This window comes from Muntiacus reevesi, chromosome 9 (assembly GCF_963930625.1).
Source record: "Muntiacus reevesi chromosome 9, mMunRee1.1, whole genome shotgun sequence".
Taxonomy (NCBI): domain Eukaryota; kingdom Metazoa; phylum Chordata; class Mammalia; order Artiodactyla; family Cervidae; genus Muntiacus; species Muntiacus reevesi.
Genome location: NC_089257.1, coordinates 25,457,152 through 25,482,433, shown reverse-complemented (window position 1 = coordinate 25,482,433; position 25,282 = coordinate 25,457,152). Strand labels below are relative to the sequence as shown.

Here is a 25,282-nt window from a genome sequence, read left to right as displayed (position 1 = left end):
GATGGTAAGTGGCTAAGATGGAAGACTATATTTCTTCCCGTGGAGAAAGTAAAGGCTCCTACAGGCTAAGATAAAATCCTATGAGCACAGATCAGCTCATATACAGAGTAAAGAAGGAGCATTTAAATGACTTCTCACACCAGTTATACTATGTGACCCTCCAGGAGAGATCACGCGCAAGGAGAACAGAGCTCTGTGCTATAGATTCAGTTACAATTTTTTCTTCTTTATTGTTGTTAAAAAAAAAAAAACACACAGGTTATTAATTGTGAAAAAGAAGATGCTTTATTTGAAGATGCTATTCTGGACAAAAATATTTCTCTCCTTCTACCCCCCATCTCTCTCTCTCTCTTTCTCTTTCCCCTCATCCCTCCCCTCCCCATCTCCCTCCCTCACCTACTGGACTGTGAAGTCCATGAGGGCAACTACTGTGATTTCATCTTATTCATTGTTGCGCTAGTGCTGAGACTAATACAGAGTATACAGTCAAATCAACCAGTGATGTGGACTTCCCTGGTGGCCCAGTGGTAAAAAATCTGCCCACCAGTACAGGAGACGTGGGTTCAATCCCTGGATCAGGAAAATCCTCTGGAAAAGAGAATGGCGACCCACTCCAGTATTCTTACCTGGGAGGTCCCATGGAAAGAGGAGGCTGAAAGGCTACAGTCCATGGGGTCACAAAAGAGTTGGTTCCAGAATCCCAAGGTCTTATGCTTTTAAACTATGATGTGAGCATGGTCATTCAGGCCCCATAACAGATCTCTTCCAGGATAAAGAGAAAAGATGTTATCGGTCAGGGCTTCTGATCTTTTCCCCACGTCAACTCCTCTTGTCTTATAGTAAGGGACTTGGCCACTTGAAAGGAACTTAAATTTATTTATAATTTCATTATACTTAGTTTTGGGAGGTTGTTGACCCCTTTTTGAGTATAATGAAAATTATGGCCTCTGACCAACAAGGAACACACAGACAAAATTTTGTATACAATTTCAGTAGGTTCATGAACCCTCTAAACTATGCATCTCAAGTTAAGAATGCCAAAAAGTGAGCCGCAGTTTAAGGGAAGGGCACATGCTGATGCTAGACCTCTCATATTTGAAGGAAAATAGACAAAAGAACATTGAGCTTGCTTTGGGTATAATACTAGAGGGGAGACTATGGCGCCAATTCCAACCGTGCTTGATTCTGCCAAGACACTCTCATGAAAGACCCTTTGTTCCCTTTGGGACGGATGCCACCAAACACTGCTCCTTAATGACAGTTCACTGACCAGCCCCTCCAAGCATGCTCCCTTCCTCCCAAGACTGGACAACGGGCAGAAAGAGGGAATAGAATAAGGCAAATGGAATAGGGGAGAGTTTGGATAGTGAAGGTTGCTGGGTTGGATCTTTTGGCTCCTAGAGTACACTTGCCTTAATTTCAAGTTCCGAGTCTTAAAATGCTTTCTCCCTTAGCAGCAGTTCTACAGGTCTGTTGTCAAGGGTATTTTCCCTTACAGTCTTTCCCAAGTGGATGCAAAACAGCCCCAATTTTATATAGACATAGATAATCCTTTGTGAGGTGAAAAAAAAACAAATTTCTAGGTCATAGCTGGGAGCTAAGGCACCCCAGGCCTTTCCTCTTCATAACTCCTGTCTTGACCAGAGGAAGGAGATTTTCCCTCCCTTCCAAGTACCCTAGCCTGACTCTGTGAGACTTTCTCTAGCCAAAACTAATCCCTAAGTCTCAAGGACACAGACCTTACTCTGTGGCTGAGGATTTTATGTCTCTCAGAGCTTCACTTTCCTCATTTGCCAAATGGGGAACATAATAATAGTAGTCCCTACATCCTGGGATTGATGTGAGGGGTAATGGAAAGAATGGGCGAGGAGGGCTTAGCTTGATGCCCCGGCACACTTGATCAGGCTGACTCTTATTATTTTCAGGATGTTGCTATTGTTCAGTTACTGAGTCATGTCTGACTCTCGCGACCCCATGACCTGCTGCACACCAGGCTTCCCTGTCTTTCACTATTTCCCAGAGTTTGCTCAGAGTCATGTCCATTGAGACGATGGTGCCATCCAACCCTTTCATCCTCTGTCGCCCCTTCTCCTCATGCCCTCAATCTTTCCCAGCATCAGGGTCTTTTCCAGTGAGTCAGCTCTTCACATCCAGTGGCCAAGTATTAAAGCTTCAACTTCAGCATCAGTTCTTCCAGTTCTCCCAGTATTCAGGGTTGATTTCCTTTAGGATTGACTAGTTTGATCTTCTGCTGTCCAAGGGACTCTCAAGAGTCAGCTCTTCACATCAGATGGCCAAAGTATTGGAGTTTCAGCTTCAACATCAGTCCTTCTAATGAATACCCAGGACTGATCTCCTTCAGGGTTGACTGGTTGGATCTCCTTGCAGTCCAAGGGACTCTCAAGAGTCTTCTCCAACACCGCAGTTCAAAAGCATCAATTCTTCGGCACTCGGCTTTCTTTATAGTCCAACTCTCACATCCATACATGACCACTGGAAAAACCATAGCCTTGACTAGATGGACCTTTGCTGACAAAGTAATGTCTCTGCTTTTTAATATGCTGTCTAGGTTGGTCATAACTTTCCTTCCAAGGAGTAAGCGTCTTTTAATTGCAATTAATTTAATTGCAATCACCATCTGCAGTGATTTTAGAGCCCAGAAAAATAAAGTCAGCCACTGTTTCCCCATCAATTAGACATGAAGTGATGGGACTGGATGTCATGATCTTAGTTTTCTGAATGTTGAGCTTTAAGCCAACTTTTTCACTCTCCTCTTTCACTTTCATTAAGAGGCTCTTTAGTTCCTCTTCACTTTCTGCCATAAGGGTGGTGTCATCTGCATATCTTAGGCTATTGATATTTCTCCCGGCAATCTTGATTCCACCTTGTGCTTCCTCCAGCCCAGCGTTTCTCATTATGTACTCTGCATATAAGTTAAATAAGCAGGGTGACAATATACAACCTTGAGGTACTCCTTTGGAACCAGTCTGTTGTTCCATGTCCAGTTCTCCCTGTTGCTTCCTGACCTGCATACAGGTTTCTGAAGAGGCAGGTCGGGTGGTCTGGTATTCCCATCTCTTTCAGAATTTTCAGATTTTCAGGATAGTGACCCCTAGAAGTTATGGAGGAAGAGAAACCAGGCAAGTTTGCTACCTCTGTCCTTCTAACTCTCCTTCCACGGCTCTTACTGACGCTGCCTCTTTCTTGCCCTAGTACTTGTATCAACAGTGTTCTCTCCAAGGACCAAGCCAGCAAGGCTTTAACCGTGAGCAGCTGAGCTTCTAGCCATGCTTCTGAGACTCACAACTCATTTGTGGCCGCTGACATACCACCAACACCCAAGATGCCCTGATCAAGGCAGCTTTGAATGACTGTCTGTTTCAGCATCTTCCTTCCCTCCCTTCCTGTTTTTATTTCTCACTCCCTTTTAGAAACAGCTATTTATTGAACACTTCTGTGTGCATAGCACAGTACTAGTGCCAGATAAATAGTCGTCGATAAAATAGACAGTACTGCTCCTCTTTTTGTGCTCTGGCGGGGGTAGAGGGAAGCGTAAATAGCAAGCAAATGATTTATAGGATGTGATAAGGGCTATGAAAGATATAAGATGGAGATGGACAGTGACCAAGGAGTCTGACTGAGAGAAAGGACCGTCTCTGAGGCGGTGACACCTGAACCCCGTGAGTATCCCTGTGGCATGAATTGAAACCTTGGTTTTATTACAAGTGAGAAGTGCCACTGAGTGTGCAGAATGATAGCTTCTCTTTGCTTTTCTCTTGTAACAATAGCTTTGTGGACTCAGTCGCATCCGACCCTTTGTGACCCCACAACTGTAGCCCGCCAGACTCCTCTGTCCATGGGATTATCCAAGCAAGAATACAGGAGTGGGTTGCCATTTCCTCCTCCAGGGGATCTTCCCAGCGCAGGGATTGAACCCGCGTCTCCTGTGTTTCCTACATTAGCAGGCAGATTCTTTATCACTGAGTCACCTAGGGAGCCCTGGCTTTAAGGCTTAGGGGAAGTCAGACTCCCAATTTTTACCAGCTATTTCTCTTGTCAAGTTAAAATTAAAAAATACTCTGACAAATCAGTTGTTCCTTTAAATAGCTATTCACCTATTATGTACCAAGCACGGGCATTTTACCTATATTATCTCATTTATTCCCCCAGTAACCTGAGAAAGCAGGTTTCATTATCATCATTATCTCTGCAGTCAAATAAAGAAATGAGAACATGGAGAGGTGCAGAAGCATGCCGCTGGCCGCAGTGCCCCGCGGTGGTAGGGCTGGAACCCAGGGCGGTCCACGGCAGAGCCTCAGCCTGCTGTCAGCAGCCGAGGCGGGCCTCCCGTGCTGTGACGTCTCAGCTCACCTGGTCCTCCTTTCCTTTGCAGCGGCGCCGACGAAGAAGAGGACACATGAAGGCCCGCCCTCCCCGGTGGACGCCCCTCCCCTGTGTGTGTGTGACAGCGTGTGTGCAGCGGCTTCTGACCCCCGTGAAGGCTGCCTGGCCAGCACGTGCTCCCGCCAGATGCGCCCCCAGACCCGCAGCAGGCAGAGCTCTCCGAGGGACGGCCGGTTTCACTGTCACTGACCGCGCTGCTCCTTCTCTCGTCGTGGTCGGAAAAGGACAAGTGCCCCTTTGCTCAGCCAGGAGCAATTACAGGGTCCTTCAGGTCATTCCCTCAACAGCTGCTTTGAACTTCCTCAGGAAGGCCAGCCCCTGTAATGGTGTATACCCAAACAGTATCACTTCATTAGGAACGACCTGAAATCATCTTGAAGGGCAGTCAGGATTTATTTCCCTCCCTGCTTATAACCCCCCACTTTATTCATATCGAAGCATGGAATAAATGAGGGGAAAGTAGGGCTGAATCAACCCATGTAATTAGTCTCTACAAGTCCAGTTATACATCTGTGAAAATGTGGCTTCATGAAATAAGATGGATGGCTTGAAAACCGACAGAGTTAAAAGTTAAAAATATATAAAGCTATTTTTAGTATATGAGGTTATCCTGGACTTCAGATTCATAATTCAATCCTGTGGAAATGAAAAAAAAAAAAAAAAAAAGATTGGAGAGGTAGAAAAGAAATGACTTAAAAAAAAAGAGGGGGGACCAAAAAGATCTGATTAAAAGTTGAAATCGAAGTTAATATTTCTGAACTTAAATTGCCTAGGTTTCCAAAATAGTCACTAAAGGATCTGATGGAACCTGAATTATTTGAGTGGATTCTGAGGTTTCAGGGCTCTCGTCACATCATGAAAGTCTGGAATGTGTGCCACAAATGGGAATTTGCACTGTAGGTTTTGCTCCCCTTCCCCTAGCTTAGCCTGATTTGGCTTCAGTGCAGTGTGGGGAGGATACTTGACCCTCTGTGGTGTGTGAATTGAGCTCCACCCCCTGGAGACAGACCTTCCTTTCACTCCAGGGGAGGACCCCTTCCGGCCCCCGGCACTCACCACCTCCAGGTCATCTCCCACCCCCTGCCTCTCCCCTCTTACATGCCATGAGTGGAGACTCACCGTGGTTGAACTCTGGCCTCTCCCCACTCCCAAATCACATTTCCTTACAGCCAAGCTTTTTACTCCCAAGTAAGCAGTGATGTCCTAGGGAACACGACACTGTAAACTGAAAAGCATGCATCTTCTGCAGCAGCAGCAGTTTTGACTTCTTAACACATGTTTTGGAGTCAGGGAATGATGTTATTTGCTAATAAAACAAACACAGTTACATTATGAAATAGAATGTTCATATATATAAACTGTAAAGATAAAACAGGAGACTTCACAGAGGACTTTTATTTGCAAGCGGGCTGTGTGTTCCCCCTCCTCTGCCGTTAGTGGTATGTGGGTGTTCACTTCTGAGAAGTACAATTGGACCTGCAAACATCCAAGAGCCTTGGGGTTTCTGCTGACTCAGGACCCAGACTTCTAGTGCTTCTGAGGCCGAACCAAAGGAACCTGCATCGGGGGGATCTTCCTCTTTTCCTGCCTGCCTGCCTGCCTGCCTGCCTGTGACCTGTATACCTGTCAACAAAGCTTTAGGGCCCACTGATGTGTGTGTGCAGGATGGTTTTGCGGTAGAAACAATGCTTACTGTCGGAATCCTGTTTATATCACTGTTCAATCCTGTGCATGCTGTGAAATGACTATTTCTTTGACGCCGGAAGCTACCAGGCATATACGCTTCTCGGTTAAGAGTACCCCAACTCACTAAATCATGAGGGACGCTGGGGGCTGAGAGTAGTTTGGGCTGTTGTTTTTTTAAAAAAAACTATTTTTTCTCTTAAACTGGTGGCCAACAAATGGCTGAGACATTTTCGGTGCTTTATCTTTCTACACAAAAAACTGGAGATTTTGGCATACCACTAATTACATCCCCCAACCACATCCAATGCAACTACCTTTAAAGGAAGACCAGTGGCCATTCTCAAAAAGAGTTTAAAAAATCAGAAGATTAAGAAGACTCTAGGATGTGGAAGCTTGTGTTGTCTTTCCCCAGTAATCGTTGTTTAATCTCCAAGTGGTAGTCTTATCTTAGCAATGGACAGCTTATTGGCTCCTCCATAACTGATCATAGGTTATTACTTTAAATCAGTATTTGGGAAACCCAGGCATTTATGCAATGGATATGAATGGAAATATAAAAATACATACCTGCCTGTCTCAATAAATTATCATATCTCTGTAATCCTCGAGGAAAGCACTTTGGCTTTTACCTAGAAAGGATTTCAGATCTGCTTTATGGGCTCCCGCTGTCTTCAGTACCTGATAAAACTTTAACCAGGGAAGCATTAAACACGGCACAGCAGCTTCTGCCCAGGCTCCTGAGTTCCTGCCGGCAGCATCTATCAACACAAGAGCTAGAATGCTTCCTGCAGCGGCACCAGCTTCCCCAAAGCTGGGGCAGGCTGCTTGGCCTTAAGCCCCAGCACGAGGAGGCCTCTCTCCTCCCAGGTCAGTAGAGTTGCTCCAAATTGTGTCCTGCCTGGCTGCAGGGTTTGCAGACATCCCTAGGGAGACGTCAGCAAGGGAGACAGGTAATGACTGTCTTCAGAATGAATTGGATCCTCACAGCAATCCCTGGATGCCTTCCAAAGGTTGAGTATCCGAGGCTAAGCGGAGATTTGAACTTTGATTTGGTGTCATTAAATCCAGGGCAATTCCAAGAAGTGCCTGGAGTCTCTGCTCTGACAGCCCCAAAAGGGAAATGATTTGAAATACTGAGGACCCTGCACCAAGGCGCCCCATTTCCCAGATGATAATACAAATTTGTAGGTAAGAGTTAACTTGTCTTGAGTTACACAACTAGGAAGTATGGGAGCCAGATTTTTGTACCCGGCTGTTCCTAACTCTGCTGCTGCTGGTAAGTCGCTTCAGCCGTGTCCGACTCTGTGCGACCCCATAGAAGGCAGCCCACCAGGCTCCTCTGCCCCTGGGATTCTCCAGGCAAGAATACCGGAGTGGGTTGCCATTTCCTTCTCCAATGCATGCATGCATGCTAAGTTGCTTCAGTCGTGTCTGATTCTGTGCGACCCTAGGGACAATAGCCCTCCAGGCTCCTCTGTCCACAGGATTCTCCAGGCAAGAATACTGGAGTGGGTTGCCATTTCCTTCTCCCTTCCTAACTCTTATGTATCCCTAAAACACAGAAAAGGCTGTGGGTTCCCCTGCTACAGTCTGACCATTCCACTCTAAGGATTCTTTTTCACAGTGACATTTCGTGGCAGTAGTTTGGGCCCAGAAATGGCATCAGGGTAGCCTTATTCTTTCAGTTTAGCAGATACATTAAGTACATGTTGCTAACTTGAGCCTGCACCCAGGAATGGGAGGAGGCCTTTCCTTTTTGGTGCCATCCCTCATAAAGAAGGGGGAGTTGAAGCCATCTAGGCCAGTTACTGGGCTTCCCCAACAGCTCAACTGGTAAAGCACCTGCCTGCCAGTGCAGTAGATACAAGAGACGCAGCTTCGATCCCTGGGTGGAAAAGATCAGGAGAAGGAAATGGCAACCTACTCTAGTATTCTTGCCTGGAGAATCCCACGGACAGAGGAGTCTGGCGGGCTACAGTCCAGGCTCAAAGAGTCAGACACTCTGGGCATGCACGCAGCCCATAAGTAAAGCGTTTCTAGGCCTTTAGGAGTGTGGAACTTCTCAGAAATAGTGAAAGTAAGCATTGTTCTGCTCTCTATTTGAAAATGCCTGCTGCTGCAAAAGAAATCTTCATATTCTAGTAAACCTAGCTAGTCTGTGCCCTGTGAGGGTGTGACCATTCAAAGTCCAGTGAATATAGACATTCCTGCAAATACCTGGTGTGTATATGTACACATACACACACACTCAGTTTAACAAGTAAGGGAACTGCAGAGCGGTCCCCTCCTTATCTTACATACCACTGCAGAGGTTTCTGCCAGCTCTGATCACAGGTGTCACCAGGTAATTGGAACTTTGCTGCTTGCTCAAGAGATGCTCATAGGAAGAGCAGTGCCTTGGCAAAGGTCAGCTCCTGAAGCTGAGCCAAGGCGACTCCTGAAGGAGTTTACACTCCAGCCCTGCTCCAGGATGTCTAATGATACGGGAAATTTGGATACCCAGCCACTTCGGTGACCTGAGCGTCTGACCACTCCAGTCAGGCCTGGGGGCATGGCTGAAGAATTCATAACTGCTCAGAGTGGTCGGGCTTAGGAAGCTCTTTCCTCCACTTAGGCAATATTCTCTTGCCCACACCTGAAATTGGCACGCTCACATAGTAGCTGTTCGACACATGCTTTTCTATAAGAAAATCAGTTGCGTGTTTACTGTGTGCCTAGCACATCTAAAATCTTCTGTTTAAAAAACAAATCGATCTCATTATGAGTGGATTCAGCCTAGCCCTAAGAGAAAAAAAGGCCTATAGAGGAGACTTCAGATCTCATTAATACTGCCTTACCCAACAGTGTGTTGGAAGTCCCACTCCAGCTCATTCCAAGAGCTATAAGGCCCAAGAACACACCAGAAACAGCAGAACAGGTGCCAGAGCAGGAAAATAAAAATAAACTAATTAAAGCACTTGTGGGTATAATGGGACAAAAATGCCACAGGGCCAGGTCATATCATGCTGGGCTTGATATGACTTGGGGGGACAGTAGGTTTATACTTCACGGGAGTATCCGTGACCAGTCTTTCCTACACTACATGGACGGGGAGGACCAACAAATCCGTTGTCCTCTGCCTGTTTCCCCGCACACTGTCACATTCCCTCCTCACTCATCTTCCCCTTTCACCTTTTACATTAAACAAGGGAACACTCAATCTTTTAAGGGAATTATACGTTTGAGTTAATGTTGCAGTATATCATTTTCATGCTGTAAATTATTTTGTAAGAGAGATTTACCGCTATCCCAGGATGTTTGGACTCGGCGCCCCTGTGCATTTGGAAATCAATAAACTATTCCTGGAAATACCATTTGTCTCTCAGAGTTTTGCACAAAGGACCCTGCTAGGTGTAAATATTCACAGTGATCTGCACTCTTAACCATGATCATGCCGCAGATGATGGTGTTTCGGTTATGAGAGATGGGATGCTCCTTCACCCTGACTTTTCTGGAGTGACTTAGGAGGTCTCTGGGAGTTGCAGAAGGACAGATTGAAAATCATAGTTATTTAAAGAGATGTTTTCTCCTCAAAGTAAAATGATCCATGCCTACATTAAATTTTTTGAGCAAAGTAGATTATAAAGTGAAGAATGCTTGGTCCTGAATGATATTTTCAAATAATGTTAAAGCTTTACAATTTGGATCAGCCCAAGGGGGTGGTCAAACTTTAATCTTTACCATATTTCCTGGGTGGGGGGGGGAATGTTTTCATAGAGCAAGTTACAGTTAGGCCAGCAAAATCATCTTTGGGGAATCTTAGAAGTACACATTTGATACAACTGATAAAGAGATAGAATTAAGTTATAAATGAAGCAGTTCTCATCCAGTTTGTAATACCAGGAGCCAAGGATGCATTAAAACCAAGAGGCAAAATGTGAAAACTGAAGGTAGTAGATACTGGATGAATTAGAAAGTACAAGTCCTACCTAAAAGTATTAAAATTCAATTTTTAAAAACCTACCAGCAAGGGTGTCTGGAGGAGCTGCAGTTTATGAGCCCTGCTCTAAAACAATTTTTAACAAATTTGTCCCCATCAAACCCCTTTAGTTAGCTGGGGGCTGTGTGAACTTTGGAGAGATTGTTCAAGTGAGGGTTCTAGAGCAAGTCAGCCACCCAAGGTCACCTGGTGAGCAAGGCCAGCAGACTCTCTGTCTCCTGGAGTAACCATTAGGCCCACTTCCTCCCATCTCTCAACCTCCCCCGCTGCCGAGGACACTTCTACCCGTGAGGTGGGGCTGCCAAGCACTCTGGTACTTGGGAGTCTTGATGTTCTAACAAACCACAGTGTGTTTGGAGGTTTTCTTCCCTGCTTCCTGGAGCCAGCAACTCAATACCGCATCCCACTGCCCCAGTCTTTTCTCATTTTATCATCTTTCCCTCTGAAAGCTACAACTCTTTTGTCTCATTGATCTTTGCTTGGTCCAACTTACAGGTGGCCCCATTTCCTTTACACTCATAAAAGAGTGAAATTGCAGCTGGTTTGGACTATCTCCTGGCTTTAAGGAGACACCAGAGGTGGGTACACCCAGCTGAAAGCCAGTATTAGCAAGAAAAGATGATGTCACGGAAAAGGAAACAAAGTCAATAACTGGCTGAGCAGAGTGTCTGTACTAATTCCTAGTTCAATGTGAGTCTTCAGGCTAAAGCATTTATTTTGTTAAATAATAGCTACCATTTAATGAGCTCTTTTTCCAGACCAGGCACTGTCCTCATTGCTTTTTACATTATCTTATTTAATTCTCATTGCACTGATATTATTCTCTATTTTATTGCTCAGGCATCAGAGAGTTAAAAGCTACGCCCAAGGCCACACCGCGATAAATGAAAAGGTAGGATTTAAACCCAGATCTAGCTGACTTGGGCTTCCCTGGTGGCTCAGATGGTAACGAATCCGCCTGCAATACGGAAGACCTGGGTTCAATCCCTGGGTTGGGAAGATCCCTGGAGGAGGGCATGGCAACCCACTCCAGTATTCTTGCCGGGAGAATCCCATGGACAGAGGAGCCTGAGGGGCTACAGTCCGTGGAGTTGCAAAGAGTCGGACACGACCGAGCGGCTAAGCACAGCCCAGCATGAACTGACATAAAGCCCCAGCTCTCAATCTCTCCTCTCCTAGCTGCACTGATTCTACCTTATGCTGGTGAACAACCTCACCCACGCACATCCTCCCCACAAACACATGCAGTGTGGCCTTGGGGCAAAGGAATTTGTCTTTTTAGGCCTTGTTTTATACAGTTTGTGAAACACAGAATACAGTAACGGAAGGAAGGCTAAGAACAGTGAAATCCTCTCTGGCCTGAAATTGCACTTCAGGAAGGAGGGAATTACTAGACTTGCATTATCTCCTTTCTTCCAAGGCCATAAATCATTAAATCACCAGTGGAGGCAAAGCCCTGGCTTCTTGGGCTTTAGTCTTAGAATCCCCAAAGTCAGCCATCTCTGGCACCGAGTCTGTCATTTAATTAAACATCTTGAAGGCGTCTCCAACAGCTTGACATCAGGCCAGCTTCATATTCTTGGAAAGGGACTGTAAAGGGAGCTTGTCTGTTTTATAGTTCATTTACTGAGTTGAGCCATCTTGGCCATAGCATACAATTTGCCTTACTGAAATGGCCCACAATCTTCACACCAGTTTAGGGATTCAGTCACAACTCATTTTCCTAGGGTTCAGCTAGCTTCACTTATCCCTACTTCTTAAACAAAACCCACACAAGTGGCTTGACAATGAGTAATTGAGGCAGAATTGGAAAGATCTGAAACCTTGACTGGACCCTTTTAAAAATGACTGAGAACCAAGGAGCAAGTAAACAAGGTTTCTGATGAGTTGAAATAAATAGTATGAAGCAAACACATAAGAGAAAGGCCATCTGTCTCCCCATAAAGCACCTACTCAGAACCTATTTATTCCTGTTTCACACATACTTGGAAATGTCTGCTGTCTGGTTTCCAGGCCTACAGCAGATTAAATTTAAGGGCGGGAAACAGATATCTAGTGGAAACTCAAGTCAAGAAGGAAAAAGAGCTGACAGCAATACAGAAGACAAAAAAAAAAAGTTTAAATAGACCGAAAAGCTCAAAAACCACTGTTTTAGGGTGGCATTTAGCACCAAAAATAGCTCTTTACACATCTCAATTTCTAAACACTCATATCATACATAGGACCATATAATTATAATCAAAATGATGACCCTGAAACTAAATTATGCTCAGAAGAAGGCAAGAATTTCCATATCAAATTTTAGAAATATTTCTATCACAAATGGTACAGAAGAATGAAACAAATTTCCTTTATAGGGGTTAAAGGAATAAACCTGGGACTATCCAGAACATTTACCGTAACAAAACAAAACATCCCCCTACCCGAGGTTTTATTGTTCCAGGAGCCTCTTATGATTAGAAAGTTTCTTTTCACAGCTTTGTAAGTGACTTTCATGCTACAGTGCTTTGCGTATAACGGCATGAACAATGGAAGTGCCAAGTTTCCAATATGATGAGTAAAACTAATAACCAGAATACAGGTCAAATTCTGTTACAACAGATACTGCTACCATAAAAATCACTTAAGCATCCCTGTTATTTCTAACCCCTGTCAATTGCTCATTTATTTCAAGCAACAGTCATTACAGCAAAATTGGGGGATAATAAAAGGAAACCGGACCCTCTCCGCAAGTTGAGTATAACACAATTTAACCTGTAATAACAGTCTCACTTGTATTTCTCCAGATCTTTGCTGCATGAAGAATAAACCTCATAAAACCAGCCTGGGAAGCTGGTATTTAGTAGTTGTTGCTAGGAAAAGAAAGAATTCAGCAGCAAAGGACACACGGAGCTGTGTGGCAAACTCTCCTCAGGGAATTTGGTCTCCAGGGCCACTTTTGACCTTAATCCACGTCAGAGCCATCCACCACAGAGTCGCTTGCTTCTAATAGTGATGTAATGCATATATTAAGCCCTGGAATGGAAACATGATTCATTTCCCATGGGTCACTGAGCACTTTGTGGCAACTCAGCCCTCATCTGATGACCCTAAGATAAAAGAAATTTATAAGCATGGGACTGGAACTATCCCTTCTCCCAAGAGGCACTGCTTTCAACATTGCATGGTTATAAAAGCACATGCCATGTTGATTATAGATAGAAATGATCTAAGTTAATCAACTGCATTCCACCTGGTATATGGGCAAGGATTTTTCCCTGCCTATCTATTTTTTGCTTGTAGTAATGATGTTTTGTCATTTGCTACTGTTTTTTTCCCCTACTTTCTTTTCTTTCATTTATTCTTTCTATTACTTAAATACTTTTTATGACTACATGGCAACCAGTATTCTGTAACACCCTTAGCAGCAGAAGGGATTAAATCGTAGCTCGTGTCTGAACAATAAAGTCAGCAATAGGAAAAGGAGAGGGGAGGGAGAGGGAAATTGTCCACCTTTTCCTGATGATAATGCCTGGCTCAGGCCCCAGATTCACATCATACTCTGAAGAAGTTCATAAATTCTGGGCACTGCTCAGTCTGAGGAGGCAGGCAGTTTCCCTTCATGCCTCTGGCTGAGATGCATGGTCTGTTGAAGTCATGCCTTTACAGGACACGTTCACCCCTGCCTGCTCTCTCCCCAAGCCAGAGAGTAGTTCAGCATTTACATGTCCCCCGCCAGGAGGTCAGGTTATGAGGAGCCTGAATGCTTGGCTCTTGCAAACTCTGAGTCCAGGTGTAGTCCTCTGGCTTAAGGGTGGCCGTTTGCTGCCTCACCATTTTTATTAGGACATCTGGAAACTGCAGGTGTTAATTGGAAGGAACTCTTCGGTATTTGGTTCCTCTCCACGTTGAGGCTTCTAAGACCTCTTGACCCAGCTGTATGACTCCATCCCAGTGTCACACTGTCCGCGTGGGAAGAACCATGAGAGACAAGTAAGACTGCCCCTTGGTTTGGCGGCGGTGGTGGGGGCAGGGCGATGGTGGGGGCAGGGCGGCGGGGGCGGGGGCAGCGTGATGGCGGGGGGGGGGGGGGGGGGGCAGGGCGGCGGTGGGGGGGGGCAGGGTGACTGTGGCGGGGGCAGGGTGATGGTGGTGCTGAGAGCCAGCATGCTGACTGTGGGTGGAGAAACCACTGACAACAATAAAAATGGGTATATTTCCTCAGCACTTAAAACCACTTTCCCATTTGCTAACAGGTGGGTGTGATCTATTTCCCCCAAACTCCTTTGTCCCCTCTGACCTGTCAGGCCTGAGATACTGGCCTATCTGATCAAACAAGGGCATTCCTTCTGAGGCCATACCTAGCCCACTTATGGCGCAACTATACTTGCCTGTTAATTTACTCAAAGCTAGGTTGCCTTTTAAGCCTTTCTCCCCACCTCTGGCATGAGATACAAGACATGTGGAGGAAGAATTAGGTCACCTGGGGGTCCACTCTTGCATCTGGTTAAGTGGTGCAGAGAAGCCAAGATTTCTAGAAGCGTCTGGTCTTTTGCCGTTTCTGAGATGGTGAGAAAATCTGTCTGGAGTGTTTATGCCCCTCTTGATAGCCAGGCCATGGGCTTTCTTTCATATTGTGCTCCAGAAGCCAGTCTCCGCCCTCAGAAGAGACGATTTCACGATGACTTACTTCCCAGTAATCACTGGAATGGTCTCAAGAGGTCGTACACGACTGCGGCGTTTCTTCGGGCCTGGCACGCCGTCAGATGGCAGACCTGCGGAACAAATGGGAGGCTAGCCTGGCTCACGGGCCGGCAGAGTGAGCCAGAGTTCAGGCTTCCCCTGCCTTTCATCCTCCCACCCTCCTTCCTCTGCTCCTCCGCCCCCTCTGCTTCCGGCCTCCCCATCTGGAAACTATGAGCCTCATGGATTCCAGGCACCAGTTCTCAGATTTCAGATGTTTGGGAAATTTCTTTGCTTGGGTCATTCTTCAAGAGTAAGAGAATTCAATTTGGGAGGAAAAACAGCTGAGACCCTTCCACAGAAGAAAAAATAAATAAGATGGGGTACGTATCCATCCCCTCGCCCACTTCACTCCAAACCCCCACACACTGTCTGATTTCAGAAGAAATACTGAAATTCCCTCCTGGGAGGGGACAGAATGGAAAAAAATAAAAGTCTGCACTCATGAAAACATATTTTTCTCCCTCCTGGGGTATAAACCCAACTGGCATCAGATAATAGGATGTAATTGATTTTGTGTGTGGCATCTGTTGAGGAAGAGGAGGGTCTCTGGAGGGTAGACCTGAGAGTGACAGAATGAAGCGAAAAGTAAAGTGCAGCCTAAATTGTCAGGGAGAAGCTATAACATTAAGAGCCACTTAACCCCAGTGTTACCGCTCCAGGATAAAGAACCCTGTGTGGTCCTCCGTCCTCAGGAAATGGAATGAGCCTCCTCCTGAGACTTAGTTTTAGAAGCAGACAGACTTGGTTCTAGTACTGGCTCTGTTCTTAAGTAAGTCTGGGGAATTAAATAAGCAGCTGGATCCACCTATGGGGCTTAGACAGTCCCCGACACATCGGAGGGGCTTAATAAGTGGTAACTCACCACTATGTATTGTGACGACCATCCCTCGTCAAAATGGAGCCCCCCGCCCCCAGGGCTGTGGATGGAGCCTGTCCTCATCTTGCCCCACACTAGCTTGTCTGATCAGCCTCTAGCTCCCCTAAGGGCTAGTTCCGTAGCCCTCTCTACACATCTACCCAACTACACTTTCATATCTGTACCTCTTTGAAGTTTGTATTGTTTGTTCACCACTGTATCACCGATTGCCTGACACAAAATAGATGTTCAAAAATATTTGTGGACATGCTGACTGACATCTTGATAGCATTCATATCCAGAGTTACTCCAGATATTACATCTTGATGCAGAAAACTGGGCAACACCCTGAGCGACATCAACCTCAGCATGAGTGCCCAACGCACGTGGTGGCATCAAAAGGTACCTTCCTTCAGAAGAGGGAAGAGAGTTAGGAAACCTAAGGGCCATCCCTGCTCTGCCGCTAACAAGCTGTGAGGCATGTGGCAGGTCAGCTTCCCTCTCTCCAGACTCGGAAAATGAGGGCTAGAGTCAGGTGGAGTGGAGGATCTCCCTGTCTCTTCTAGCTCTAACACTGGAAGGTCTTAACAAAGCTGGAAGTGGCAGTGGGAATGGCAAGATGCTTCCTCTGAGAATCCCAACCCTTCTTCCTGTGTGTGTGTGTGTGTGTGTGTGTGTGTGTGTGTGTGTGTGTGCACATGTACATACAGATATGTGAGCATGGGGTGGAGAGGAGCCCCTGAACTGGGGCTGCCCAGGAGAATTAGACTCATGTGGATTTCATGAGAGTGACATTTGCCCAAATGCTTTGGGTGTAATATCCCAGTTACCCCCAGATTCCTATGTGGAAATCTTTACCCCCAGTGTAATGGTGTTACTCCTTTATGGAGTAATTAGGTCATGAGTGTGAGCTCTCACGTGCACGTTCAAGGAGAAGTCAGCATTCCGCAGCCCACTAGAGGGCCCTCACCAGGACCTGGCTGGGACCTCAGACTTCAGCCTGCTGAGCTGTGAGAAATGAAGGAATTCCTGTTGAAGAGCCATCCAGGTCATGGTGTGGTGTTATCACCGGCCGAGCAGACTAACACCACGTGTGCATAAGCTGTGGCAAACTCTGCAGTGGTTGAGTAAACGGGCGAGCAGAAGAGTGGGCTAGACAAAGCTGAGCAGGTTTCTTTCTTGTGGGACTTCCCAAACCTTTTCATGCATTCAGTTGCATTGTGGAACCTCAACAAAGGGTAGGGTGTTCTTTTAAGGCATTCCCCCTAACAATTTTAGGAAGCATTGATTTAGGGCTGAGCCCAGCTGACCTCATTTAACTGGTAAAAAAACTGAGGCCCCAAGAGATGAAATGATTTGCCTAAGGTCATCCAGCTGTTGGGAAACCTAAGCCGCCCTCTCCCAGAAGAGAAAGTCTGTTTATTGGCCCAAGAGTCCACCTTAGAACATTCTAGGAGACACCCCAAGAGTCCTTCTCTGATACGGAGGAGAAGCACTGCATAGGCTGGGGTTATCAGTCTTGGTCCCAAGCAGACGTTAGCGTTCAGCATTCAGCATTCTGCAAGCTTCCTTGTCGGGTGGCACCAGCTGGAGCCACGCTGTGGTCCTCTCTTGCTCTCCCTACATATTTATAGCGCTCTCTCTCTGGTTTTCTCCCTCCCCCACATGTGGGCTGTCTTTTCCAGGCTGCGTTCTGGCTTACTGTTGGGACAAGTAAAAGCCTCACCGGCCGCTAAATTGAGACCCCCCTACTGTAACAGTACAGCAGGCGTCAGGGCGAAGGGGCTCAGTAAGCCTTGGGATCGGTCAGCCCTTTGGTTCCCAGCTTCACAGTTAACATCCATTTCCAGCACTAGGAAATTAAGGTCACTAAAAAAGCATTTGTGTGTGGCCTCTAACAGCATCGACTATGGACCATTCTCAAATGCGTTCCTTGGCGCTTTAGCCTTGAATCTTCAGGTGCCCTTGTGGGGGCATCGGTGTGGCAGGCGACAGCACAGGGATGGGAGATGCCGGTGAATGTGTGTGTGTTTGTGTGTGTGCATGCGTGTGCGTACGTGCAACACCGGAGGAAAATGGGAGCACATTGGGAAGAATACTGACTTGGCACCCCTCCAAACTCCCGTTCTTCAAGTGTGAGGTCAACATTTACTTACAAGAAAGGGTGGCAGGCACCTTTCTCTGAGTGTGGTGAGCAGGCAGGAGGGGCTGTTCCCACCTGCATTCCACACACTGGCAGAGACAAAAGCCCTGACTCTCCTTTTTAGAAAAGACCATCTGTTGTTATTCCAAATTACTCTTCTGGGGTCTCGTCCCACCCACTTCCAAATGGCTGTTAGAGCGTTCCTTGCAGTTCCACACAAGTATCTCCCTGAATGGACGTCTTGAAAGTATGGTTTTCTACCTCATTACAATTTTAGTGACGCTTTGACATCAGCGCTCACCCCTAACCGACTGGACATGAGTCATGTACACGTGTGTGTGTATCGTCAGGCTGATGGTTTAGTGATGACGCTGTTCCTTAGATAGAAAGCATGCAGGACGCGCCCCATGTGGTCACAGGCTGTCTCCTGATAGGGTTCATGCCCTTCCAAGTAAGGAAGAGACACAGGGTGGTATTTTCTTAGGCGATTATTAGATCCAGTGGAATGTAACAAGAGCACTGCTCAACGATAAGGAATAAATATCCCCACTTGCTGGACCAGCTGTCTTTCCTCTGCCTCCACTTTCTCATCCCTTTCCTTAGCTGCTCTGACCCTTTCTCTCCCAGGACAAAGGTACATCACCAGAGGAGCGCATGGACACAAACATGCCTGGAAAACGCAATTGCCTGAGTGGTCCCCAGTTCTAATTATGATGTTGCACATCTTTCAAGGATTTCATCCCTAAGAATGCACATCACCTATGGCCTTGAACTAGATTTACCACCATCTCATTTCAGGGACTTTTAGCCTGACAAAACAGAACAAAAAGACAGCCAGGTAACTGAGGGGGGGAAAAAAAATCACTTCAACCAATTGTTTTGCAGAGATTAAATGAAACAACTACTCAGGTCAATTGGATTATGCATTTTAAAAAAGAGGTTTTGTAGGCACAGCTGGAATGAAATCCTTGTGTGACCTTGAGCTTAAGGTCCTTGTACTAACACCAAACCCAAAGATTTGCTAATGAAGACTCAAGATGCTGACACGTCCAATAATATGCTTCCAGTTGGATTCCTTTCCCTGCAGTGGTGGCCAAGTTCACTGTACCTCTTACCCAAGCTCTCTCTTCCTAAAATAAAGATAGGTTCTTTTCTGAGTGAAATAATAGATTACATTTATAAGTCACTTTAAACAAGTAACTTACAGGCCTTGTGCCTCTATTTCCTCACCTCTAAAATGGGGATAATAATAGAACCTACCTTTCTGGGTTGATATCTGACCAATAAGAATATACATGGAAAGTATTTACTATTGTGCCTGGCACATAGTAACTCCTTAACAAATAAGGTAGTTGTGATTAATATTAACACTATTATAATAAATTGATTGATGAAGGATAACAAAGACTTTGGGGGGGAAAAGGCTTGGAAAGGAAATTTGGCTATATTCAATCTTATGTCTAGAAATCTAACTGAAAGAAATATGACACACATTAAGTTTTTTGCTTGAGAGTGTCTAGGTAGCATTGTATTTAATGACAAAAGCTTGGCAATGACCTAAGTATCCATCAACAGAAGACCAGCTAACTATCTTAGAATTCTTCCATGTAGAGCTGGGGTCCCCAACCTCCAGGATCTAATGCTTGATGATCTGAGGTGGAGCTGATGTAATAATAATAGAAGTAGAGTGCACAATAAATATAGTGCACTGGAATCATCCCCAAACCATCCTCCCACCCCTGGTTTGTGGAAAAACTGTCTTCCACAAAACCAATCCCTGGTGGGGACCACTGATATAGAGGACTACTCTACAGAAAATCAAGGTGGGTTTCTCACTGCCTGCTCAGCTCAGCCAACAATTCTTTTGAAAATCACCGAGACCTCTGTATTTAGACTGGCAATCATAGATTTCCTTCCTGCAATCACAGGATATTCTTTGAGATGCTAATGAGATGATTTCGTTTTACTGGGAAGAGTGGATTTGCATCACTCAAGCCAAACTGAAGAGGCACAAACCCTGAAGAGGAAGGGATTAATGGGCTTGGCTGAAGGATGCCCAGGTTCCTAGTGCCATCCCATCTTCTTCCTGTGACTTTTAAGTCTTGGGGTCACTAGGGTGAAGGAAATGAGTTAAGGACCTGACTTCCGGTCACTGGAAACGCTCCTCAGAGCTCCCTCCCATGAGAGGAAGAAAAATTCATCTCTTTGGCCATTAAAACAGACAAAGTGAAATGACTTTCCCCATCCCTGTGGCTCTGCAATTCCAATCCCTTGGTCTTCTCCCTGGGGTTTACCTATTCCCTGTAGCCAGAAACACTAGCTTGTGACTTGAGCCAGACACGATTCAGCCACCTGGCCACTTTCCAGCCTTTGCTCCTCCAAAGTAAATGCTCATCCTTGCTGTGTCTTGGTTCTATCAGCCAGGAGCACTAATCCATAGCCTCTTCCTCAAAACAGGAGCCATCACTCTTCATCCGAGGTTTTTGTTTGTGTTTTTTCTCCATCCCTGGGCTGCCCTGTACATCCTCTCCCTGGACCCCATTTTCTTTGCTGGGAAAGGCTCCATTTTATCTCAATTTCATGAAGAAGAGGAGAGAGCAGGGAAGACCCTTCTAGGCAGTCTATGCCTGTAAACTCCACCTCCTGTTATAATGGCCCCATTAAATATATCCTTGAACACTCCATTTTGACCTTGACCCTTCAGAGTTCTTCCTTCTTGCCTTTTAGAGGCAAAGTGAAAAAGCTGGAGAGAAGACCTCTGCCCCCTTTAGAAATTAAGAGCATGCAGCAAACAATGAGCTTGAAAGCATATTGAAAAACAACCGCTATACTAAGTGCGGTTAGCAAGGACGAATAAACTGGGGGGACAGGCAGATTCAAGCCTCCAACTGCCCTGAATGGAGAGTATTATCCCCGGCTGCCTCTTAAGAGCTATTGTAAGTCAAGTCTGACCTTTCCTCTAGCTCCCGTTTTGACACAGTTTTTGATGAATATCGACACCTACATGTGAAGTGAGACAAGACCGAATCCTTGGCATCTCAGGTCGCTTGCCCCTGTTGCCAGTTCCCTCATTAATATGAACTGGAAGCTGTGCTTCCCCATGCAGTGCCAGACGAGGCCAGCAGGGGTCTGACATTAGTTGCTTTTAACCTACAATGACTGACTCTCCATCAGGTCGGCTATGTGAACATGAAGTGAGGAGCTAATGAGCCATGGTTTGAGATAGCAGAAACTCATAGGTATAAATAGTGCATCCTTTTCTGTAGTAAGACTTTAAACACTTCAGCCCACATGGCATTGATTTTCTTTATCTACAATGAAGTGCTTGGCTTAATCCTGTTTTCATGTTTACACAGAAAATACATTCTATAAGGGAGTTACCTTAATCCAGGAGCTTGGATATTCCAGATTTCTGTCTGAAACAGTTTGTCAATTACTGTTCCATCCCTAAAGAAGATGCCACGAGATCCAAAAGTGATGTCAAAAAAAAAAGTCAGTATCTAAAAAAGCAAAATAAATGTCTTATAGACACTATGGTAAAGAAGGGCATGAGTTTAGTACTTATGGATCTATTTTAAGATTGGTATTTCAAAGAATGAGTCTTTACATCTTCCTTGAATATATTTTTATTGTGGATGATTATTAGTTACAATAATTATTAATTACCTAAGGAAAGTATTGTGCCTTCCAGTTTTCAAAGTCCTTTCACACATTACCTCATCTGGTCCTTTATTGAAAGAAAGAATTGTTAGTCTCATTCACAGCCAATGAAATTGAGGCTCAGAAAGGTAAAGAGAGTTGCCTGAAATCACACAGCTAGTGGTGTCAGAGTCAACAATTTTCCATCCCAATACAGCAATTAAAGTCCATGTATATTAACAGACTTTACCAGATGCAAACAATTCTATAATGCAACCCAATTATGAATTATATCAATGCTTTTTTGCATCAATACACCTAATTTTACTTATTAGTATCCATTTATATCTTGTTGCTGTGCTGGAGAGTAATAATACTCTAATTTCCGTAAATTATGGAATGCATGCTTTTCATTAAGTCACACATTCCTTGCCTTCCCATGGCCCTATTCTACTTTCTGTTCTTTGATGAGATGGCAGGAAGTGGGAAGAATCCTGCCTCCCAGGATTCACAAATTCTATCTTCAACAGGCTGCCTCTGCCAGAGAGAGAAGATCAAATTGGTCTTTAATCCTCAAAAACAATCTGAGGAGTTAGGTACTGTTATTTTTCCAGATGAGAAAAAAGGCGGAGAGAGACCTTTAAGTGCTGGAGCTAAGATTTGTATTCAGGGAGCTGGACCCTGTGGGCCCAACAGAGAAACCTCCAGGTGGCACAAGGGGGTAACAGGAAGGACTCTAGACTGTCCCACAAGATACCAGGCTGAGATACCCAGGATGAGATGAAAACGGGTATAACAGGAAAGAGTCTAGAATGTCCCGCAAGGCACCGGGCGCTTCCCAGGGTGAGATGGAAAGGGGTTGTGGCTATACCTTGGATGAGAGATATGTTAATATATTTTTTTCAAATCAGGAAATACAGATTTAAAGGAAGTTTACAACATGATTTTGATGCTAAACATTCTGAGTTGTTCAGGTCCTCTCAGCATCTCACTTCACTTTCTCCTCTCCCTTTTAATTAGAGGTTTAATGACCCCAGGAACAGTTAAGGAAAGACCCCCGAAGCCCAATTATCTGTGACCTCCACAACCTGAGAACCTACTGTGTGTGGAGGATTTTGCGGTGTCTCTGAAATGGGTGTTTCAGGTAGTCTGTCTAAGGAAGAGTGCTGTAGCAGCCACCGGCCCCTTCCGGGGCTGGGAATATGCCCCGCCTCCTAGCCCCCGGGGTGGGGCCTGATTGGTCCAAAGGAAGCCCCTTTGTCAGTGACTGGTTCAGAATGAGACGGTACCTGCTGGGGCTTCTGGGAGATTTCCTCAGAGTTGGGAGAAAGCCGTTAGAAGGTTCCAAGGCCTTACCTCTCCTCTTTCCCCATTTGGTGTGTGAATTGATTTATTATTATTATCACTTGTAATTGCCATTATTAATTAATACCATTAAATTAACATTATTAATTAATAAACAGGAACTTCCTTTAAAAATAGAGTCAGGGGACATCTCTAGCGGTCCCCTGGTTAAGACTCCACTTTTTCACTGATAGGGGCGTGGGTTCGATCTCTGGTTGGGGAACTAAGACCCCACGTGCAGCAAAGCAGCACAGCCAACGTTTTAAAAATGGAGTTAGGAGGCCAGAGGGGGCGCTCTCCTGCCCTGCTCAAGTTGACTCAAGGTCAACTGCATGACCCAAAGGAAGAAGCATAACCTTGCAGTCCCAAACAGGAAGTGCAACTACTAGACTTTCCCCAAGGAAGACTTTCTCCTTGCTCAGCCAACAACCCAGCCAATGAGAAATGCAACACTGAACTTCTACTTTTCCTGAACTTTTGCTTTTTTCCAATGAACTTTCCTTCACAACAGCTCCTCCTAATCCCCTGCTTTTTCCTATAAAAGCAGGCTCCCTTCCATTGTTCTCCAGACATGCCTGTGGTTCACCATAGATTGCATGTCCTGAATTGCAATTCTTTGTAAAATTTTGATGATAAAATAACTTGCTATTTTAATAGTTTTAGGGAAGCAGGTGCCTGGGTGTGACCCGGGCTCCTGAGGAGGGAGCCAACCTGGGGAGGCAAAGCAGAAAGCAAGACAACTTGGAAGAAACATGTTAGGACCTGTGCCTGAGATGCTTTAAATGACTTAAGGTTCTAACTCTCGCAGCAGCCCCACTCGGGAAACCCGGTTAAGGCCTTTTTGAAAATGAGAAAATCAAAGCCAGGGAGATACACAGAGGTGCCCTAAATGAGTCAGTGACAGAGCTGGAGTTGAACCCAATCTGGATCTGTCTGCCTCCAAAACCTGGGCTGCCCTTCCTCACACAGTCTGCCACTCATCGAGAAACGGAGGAAGCTACAGCAACATCTTTCTGTGCTTGCCAAACCCAGGACTCCCCCAGTCCAGGCCTCCCTCCTTCCTTCCTCCCCACTCTTTCAGGGCAATTTCTCTGCTCAAAATGAACTTAGCTCTTCTCTCCCACCAAAGAAATTCTTCCCATTCCTCAAAGCCCATCTCTAGGTTGAATTCCTGTTCTGACCTTAAAACAGATGACATCTCCTCCAGCCCCTACCAAGCCTTCTCTCAGCTGAACTTCTGACCTTGTCCTCTGTGCCCCCTGTTTGGCAGTTCCGCAAGTTTGTACCATTCTTTGGGTTCTGATTTATCAACATTTAACTGTTGATGACATCACGGGGTACTTCTTTCCTGTTGTGTTCTCTCATCTCTTCCCATGTGTTCTGTGAGTCAGAATAGTTTTTCTAGCTTTCCAAGAAAGTGAAAGTGAAGTAAAAGTGTTAGTCACTCAGTCATACCCCACTTTTTGCAACCCATGGACTGTAGCCCACCAGGTTCCTATGTCCATGCAATTCTCAGCCAAGAATACAAAAGTGGGGTGGGTTGCCATTCCCTTCTCCAGGGGATCTTTCTGACCCAGGGATTGAACCTGGGTCTCCTGCATTGCAGGTGAATTCTTTACCATATTGTTTTCCATCCTCTGGGATCTTTGCTCAGGACACTGCCACCTACTTGGAATGCTCTCCCTTTCCTCATTTCTACTTAGTAGTAAATTAATTTCTGTGTCTCATCTCCTTTAATGACCTAGGGACTTGATGAAGGAAAGATCCTAGTCAATTTCAAGGAAAGATCCTAGTCAATTTCATCTTTCTTTATATCCTCACAGCACCAAGCACAAGTCCTGGCCCATAGGAGACATTCAGCAAATGTTTGTGAAATGACTTTTACTCAGATACGAGAAGACTGCACCTAAACATATATTTTCAGGACCTAGGAAAAAACTCTTCTTTGAAATGGATCTACCAAGAAGGTAGTATTTTACAGCCAATGGAGTCTTATTCTTTTTAAAGCTATTTAAATGACTCTTGGTTTCTCTACTGTATTTTAAATAACACTAATTTTGGTGCTTGCCCATAGGCAGTGCTGTAAAGTCTAGCTTTCTTTTTTTATAATCAGTAACACTGATAAATTAAACCCAGAGCACGCACATGTGTGCTAACACCGTTCGCTGTTCTCCAAAATGTTCAAACAAGGCTCAGGCAGCCTCCATCTCCTGCACCTTCTGAGCAGAATTCAGCCGAAGACTGTCTGGGTTTGTTGGGAACAGGGGAGCTTCTGGTGGTTAATTGAAATCCACAGACACCTCCAAGACCTTGTTGTACTTAACAGTGTTGACCTTCTCTCCTGACCAGGTGTTAATAAGTAGGAAATAGAAGACGCTGAAGCTTTGGCTCACTCTCTTCTGCCTTAACTCCAGCCAACCAATAGTGAAAACTCAAGAATACTCAAAAGGCGCAGAAAGATTTAACAAAAGCTCCCCGCCACCTACTTCCCACCCCTGCCAGCTCC

At 45.3% G+C, this 25,282-nt stretch overlaps 1 protein-coding gene and 1 long non-coding RNA gene across 2 annotated transcripts in view; one reads left to right on the top strand and one right to left on the bottom strand.

Moving 5' to 3' along the window:
- Positions 1-9,430, top strand: part of TRIM44 (tripartite motif containing 44) — a 109,010-nt gene extending 99,580 nt beyond the window's left edge. Inside the window, exon 5 of the mRNA XM_065944313.1 lies at positions 4,394-9,430. Within this exon, the coding sequence (XP_065800385.1) occupies positions 4,394-4,421 (28 nt within the window). The 3' untranslated portion in view covers positions 4,422-9,430. The remainder of the gene's footprint in view (positions 1-4,393) is intronic.
- The window catches only part of LOC136174394 (uncharacterized), a 1,095,937-nt gene that overhangs the window by 324,918 nt on the left and 745,737 nt on the right, over positions 1-25,282 (bottom strand). The window lies entirely within an intron of this gene.